Below are 5,008 nucleotides of genomic sequence, written 5' to 3'. Positions count from 1 at the left end.
GAAGAGAATCAGTCGTTTAAAAACCGAAATTCAAAAGATACAACTTGCAATAGATATCCAAACAACTCGACATCGATTAGAAATAGAGATTGAAAGGCGCAATTGAAAGGTTGAGAGGTTTAGTGTAGTTGTAGCAATTTCAATGTCGTGGGTACGTTGTTTAGGCATGCCTTTTGGAAAATTCTGAAAAGGAATTTGTTGGTTGGTAAGTTGATGTAATATATGACTCTGTTTGGTTGGTTGGTTGGTTACTTTTTGTAATAGTACAAAGTGAAGGATGTATAAGTTTGAATGTATAAATGGTTACTCTGCTTGGTTGGTTACTTATTGCACAAATTTTGCACTTCCGAATTTTCTTCCTAAAACTCATTTCAAAATTAATAAAAAGAAACTAAAATACGATACTGATCATTAATCAACTAGCATTAGACCATGTTGTCTCTCCCTTCTTTAATCAACCAGAAAACTATGCCTTCATTACAAAATTTATGAGCAAATATACAATTGCTCCCTCCCAAAATATACAAAATATACCATTGGTCCCTCCCACAATATACAAAATATAAAGGAACCAAAAATATGCTATTACATTACAAAATATACAAAAGCTGTATGGTATCTTCCAGAAGCATAGCATCTTCCAATCACCACATCTGCATTATGTATGATTAATTTCTCGCATCATTATCCTCTTCTGAGACATGCAATCCTCTCAATTGCACCTAAAGTCACAAAAAGTCACAAGTGTACTTCTTTACCAATTGTTGCAAAAAATGTTGCAATACACTTTTAAAAAAATAATACCAAAATAATATAATCCGTAGTGTGAATTACCTGTGAAGGAGGAGCAGTCTGTTCAATACCAAAAAAATCCATAGTGTATATTTGATGAGGCGTGTACTGGTCATAGCATAAAATTGTTAAATGAACAATGTTAAAAAATGTGTTTATCATAATGTAGTTTTAATTACTTGTGAGGGAGGAGCAGCCTGTCCAATACCAAATAAATTCGCATATACTTGATGACGCGTGTACTGTGAGTGGCATAAAATTATTAAATGAACTGTGCTAACAATTTCTACATAATAATGTTCTTTGAATTATCTGTGAGGGAGGAGCAGTCCATCCAATGCGAGAATAATTCGTAGCAGTCGGAGTAGCAAAAAAATCCGGCGCATGTGTCTAAACTTGACTTTGTTGATCCTATATCAAAAGTACATTATTTTTAACTTGTTTATATTCATCACAAATCTAGGAATTGTGAAAGAAAAAAAGTACCTGGGTTTGAGGAGCTTCATGATGTGTGCCGCTGACAGTGCATTCATCTGGAGCGTGACTACTCCGCTATTCATTGGAATGAAGATAATAATTTATCATTATAAAAAAAATATAATGTTTTATTTACACCATGAAACAAAAAATGAACCTCAGCTTCGTCGTGGTGTAATCGTCTCCTCGTACTAAACTTTTTAAGACTCTTCTCAGCAGGATGCACTTTTCTCTTAGATGGTGGTCTTCTCTTACTCCGAACTACCAACGGACTAAGAACTCTACCTGTCGTGCCTCCCATGGACGTAACTGGATCAACTGTCGTGCCCCCTATGGAAGTATCTGGATCAACTGTCGTGCCCCCCGTGGAAGTAACTGGATCAGTGATACCAGGGTACTGTACCTTCAACTGTTTTATCTGATTTATCAATTTCACACAACTGCTCTCAGACTTTGAAGCATTGGAACACAGTTCATAGAAGCAATTCTGGATCCTATCGTACCTTCGGGCATCATCGATGCTACTAGCGTCGTAATTACTTTTCACGAAGGTGTATTTTCGCTTTACATCCTTCCACCACCGATCTAAGATGTATTTCGATGGCACTATATGCTTACCCAGCTGAGTCAAGATACGTAGAGTGTACTTGCATAATATGCCCATAAACTCAAACAACTTACAACTGCATTTAACATCAAGGGGATCTTCATCAATTTTGACAGTGAAGGTTGCACGCTTTAACAAGTCATCACCAACTTGAATCTCATCGGCAACTTCGAATGTACTTCTACCACCCTCACATCCCAATAATGAAGTAGTCAAATAAAGAAATCCTCGCAATTCCTCTAGTACTTCTTTAAATTTAGCAATTGTATATGCTTTTTGAAATTGCTTCTCAAGAGGATGGCGAGTGATGCACGGAATCTCCGTGTTAAATGAATTAAAATCAACAATTGCTTCATTCTCTACCTTCCTCCTAAGGACTGAATCGTACTGCTCAAAAAATTGTTTTAAAATTGTTTTAGAGTTAATGTAGTCATTAAAAAATGCATTCATGCCTTCACTCCGCTGTGTAGTTGACATACCTGCCCAAAATGTGTCTCTAACGTACGTCGGCACCCAAAAACGATGATCAGTATATAGTGATATCAACCATGCATTCTCATGCAGATCATAGGTATCGATCATATCAAGCCACTGTGATTTGAATTCAAGCTCACTCAAAGAGTCATAAATGCACCTATGCAAAGTATTCTTGATTTCCTCATATCGAGAATGTGATCTAAACTTTTCAAGAAGCTTTTTCATTATATGCCACAAGCAGAAGCGATGTCTAGACGTTGGAAACACCCTCGAAATTGCAATTTTCATGGCCTTATCTTGGTCTGTGATGATTGCATTTGGTGGTTGGTCATTCATACACTTCAACCATGACTTAAACAACCACTCGAATGTATTAGCGTCCTCATTGGATATCAATCCGCACCCCAATAAAATTGACTGACCATGATGGTTCACACCTACAAACGGTGCAAAAGGCATCTTATACACATTAGTCAAATATGTTGTGTCAAAGACAATGACATCCCCGAATGATTCATACGCAGCTCTATTGTGGGCATCTGCCCAAAACACATTTATTAACCGCATGTCATTGTCAACGTCTATTTTATAAAAAAAATCAGGATTTCTTTTTTGCATATCTTGGAAATAGTTACATAGAGCTGTAGAACCTCCAACCCCGAGGCGAAGTTGTCTAGCTTTGTCAATGTAGTTTCGACACTCCTTCTCCCTGAATGGCACATTCTCATACCCCCCCCCCCCCCCGCCTCAACAACCATAGCCATGAAATTTTTTGACAATCTTATTCCTGCCTCATCATTTATTTCAAGTCTCTTCGCCACACGAGCATCAACCTTCTTAAAGCATCTGAAATGCCTTGCCTTTTTTGGACTGCAAACATGTGTGTGATCCAAGATCACTTTAGATAGGGTATATCCACCTTCATCATTCAGTACCGCGTTAATCCTAGCCATACATCCTATATTCTCCGTTTGTCTTGGTTTCATAATATTGGCAGCTTTACTCTTTGATGTGCCTCTACGCACACATGCCAAGCAAATCCATCTGACATTCCCATCATCATATTGTCTAGAATTCCTTTTACACACTCCAAAGCCCGTCTACTTACCATACTTCTTATAGTAAGACCAAACTTCTTTTACAGATGAAAAGTTCATTCCAACCATAGGTTGTTCAATAGTTTCATCACATTCAATGTTTGTATCCTCAACAACCTCATCACACTCATGAGCTGAAGTACAATCTGTGTTGGCATCCATTGTACATCCGTTCGAATTGCCTACAATGATACAAAAAGATAGTGTTAGAAATCAACTTCTTATATAAACCATAAAAGAAAACAAGTACAGGTCTTCTAGGAGTTACAAATTTGCAGAGAAAAAATCCATATCTAAAGTACAATCTACTTATAAAAGGTATCAAGCAGTCTGTCCAATTTTTGTATATTGTTTACAACTCACTGTGTTGGCATGAATAAGTTGGAATCAACTTGGTTCGATTCATTGAACCAATTATATATATATATATATATATATATATATATATATATACATGTGCGTGTGTGTGGAAGAAGGGTTTAGTGAGTTGTACATATATATACAAGTACTGGTTTCATAATATATATATATATATATATATATATATATATATATATATGTGCGTGTGTGTGGAAGAACGGTTTAGTGAGTTATACATATATATACAAGTACTAGTTTCATAATATATATATATATATATATACATGTGCGTGTGTGTGGAAGAAGAGTTTAGTGAGTTGTATATATATATATATAACTACTGGTTTCATAATATATATATATATATATATATATATATATATATATACACACACACATGTGCATGTGTGTGGAAGAAGGGTTTAGTGAGTTGTACATATATATATATGTACTGGTTTCATAATATATATATACATGTGCGTGTGTGTTGAAGAAGAGTTTAGTGAGTTGTACATATATATATATAACTACTGGTTTCATAATATATATATCTATATATATACATGTGCGTGTGTGTGGAAGAAGGGTTTAGTGAGTTGTACATATATATACAAGTACTGGTTTCATAATATATATATATATATATATATATATATATATATATATATACATGTGCGTGTGCGTGTGTGTGGAAGAAGAGTTTAGTGAGTTGTATATATATATATAAGTACTGGTTTCATAATATATATATATATATATATATACATGTGCGTGTGTGGAAGAAGAGTTTAGTGAGTTGTATATATATATACAAGTACTGGTTTCATAATATATATATATATATATATATATATATATATATATATATATATACATGTGCGTGTGTGGAAGAAGAGTTTAGTGAGTTGTATATATATATATACAAGTACTGGTTTTACACACTACTAGACAGTGAGACATGGTCCAACCACATTTCAGCAAATGTAAAAGAATTTGTTTCTATCATGTTCCTTATACTATAACAGAATAAGACTCTCATGTCCATCTCTCTCATATTTCTTGTTCTAGTTGTTATTAATAACAACTAAAACAAGAACAAGAAGCTGAGACCCCACTGGATTGTAAAATAAAAAAAACCATAAATGATAAGGGTCTCAAGAAGTTAAGAAGCATGTTTGTAACGGGTACAAATTAAGTT

At 34.6% G+C, this 5,008-nt stretch overlaps 1 protein-coding gene across 1 annotated transcript; it reads right to left on the bottom strand.

Moving 5' to 3' along the window:
* Window positions 1-668: 668 nt before the first annotated feature.
* On the bottom strand, window positions 669-3,612 carry LOC121236589 (protein FAR1-RELATED SEQUENCE 5-like). The gene is made up of 6 exons (XM_041133034.1): window positions 3,462-3,612; window positions 1,427-2,892; window positions 1,279-1,344; window positions 972-1,034; window positions 835-852; window positions 669-722 (listed from the first exon to the last, which is right to left on the bottom strand). Exons 1-6 carry the CDS (start codon window positions 3,610-3,612, stop codon window positions 669-671), a joined length of 1,818 nt encoding a protein of 605 aa, XP_040988968.1.
* Between the last annotated feature and the right edge of the window lie 1,396 nt (window positions 3,613-5,008).

This window comes from Juglans microcarpa x Juglans regia, chromosome 6S (genome assembly GCF_004785595.1).
Source record: "Juglans microcarpa x Juglans regia isolate MS1-56 chromosome 6S, Jm3101_v1.0, whole genome shotgun sequence".
Lineage (NCBI taxonomy): Eukaryota > Viridiplantae > Streptophyta > Magnoliopsida > Fagales > Juglandaceae > Juglans > Juglans microcarpa x Juglans regia.
This window is presented reverse-complemented; position numbering and strand designations above follow the sequence as displayed.

Excerpts from the sequence above, each read along its gene's own strand:
- LOC121236589 (XM_041133034.1), bottom strand. The coding sequence starts at position 3,612 with ATGGATGCCAACACAGATTGTACTTCAGCTCATGAGTGTGATGAGGTT. Across the intron at positions 2,893-3,461 it reads GTCTTACTATAAGAAGTATG|ATGCCCACAATAGAGCTGCG; the intron begins GTAAGTAGACGG and ends TGTTTTGGGCAG. Across the intron at positions 1,345-1,426 it reads TACACCACGACGAAGCTGAG|CGGAGTAGTCACGCTCCAGA; the intron begins GTTCATTTTTTG and ends TCCAATGAATAG.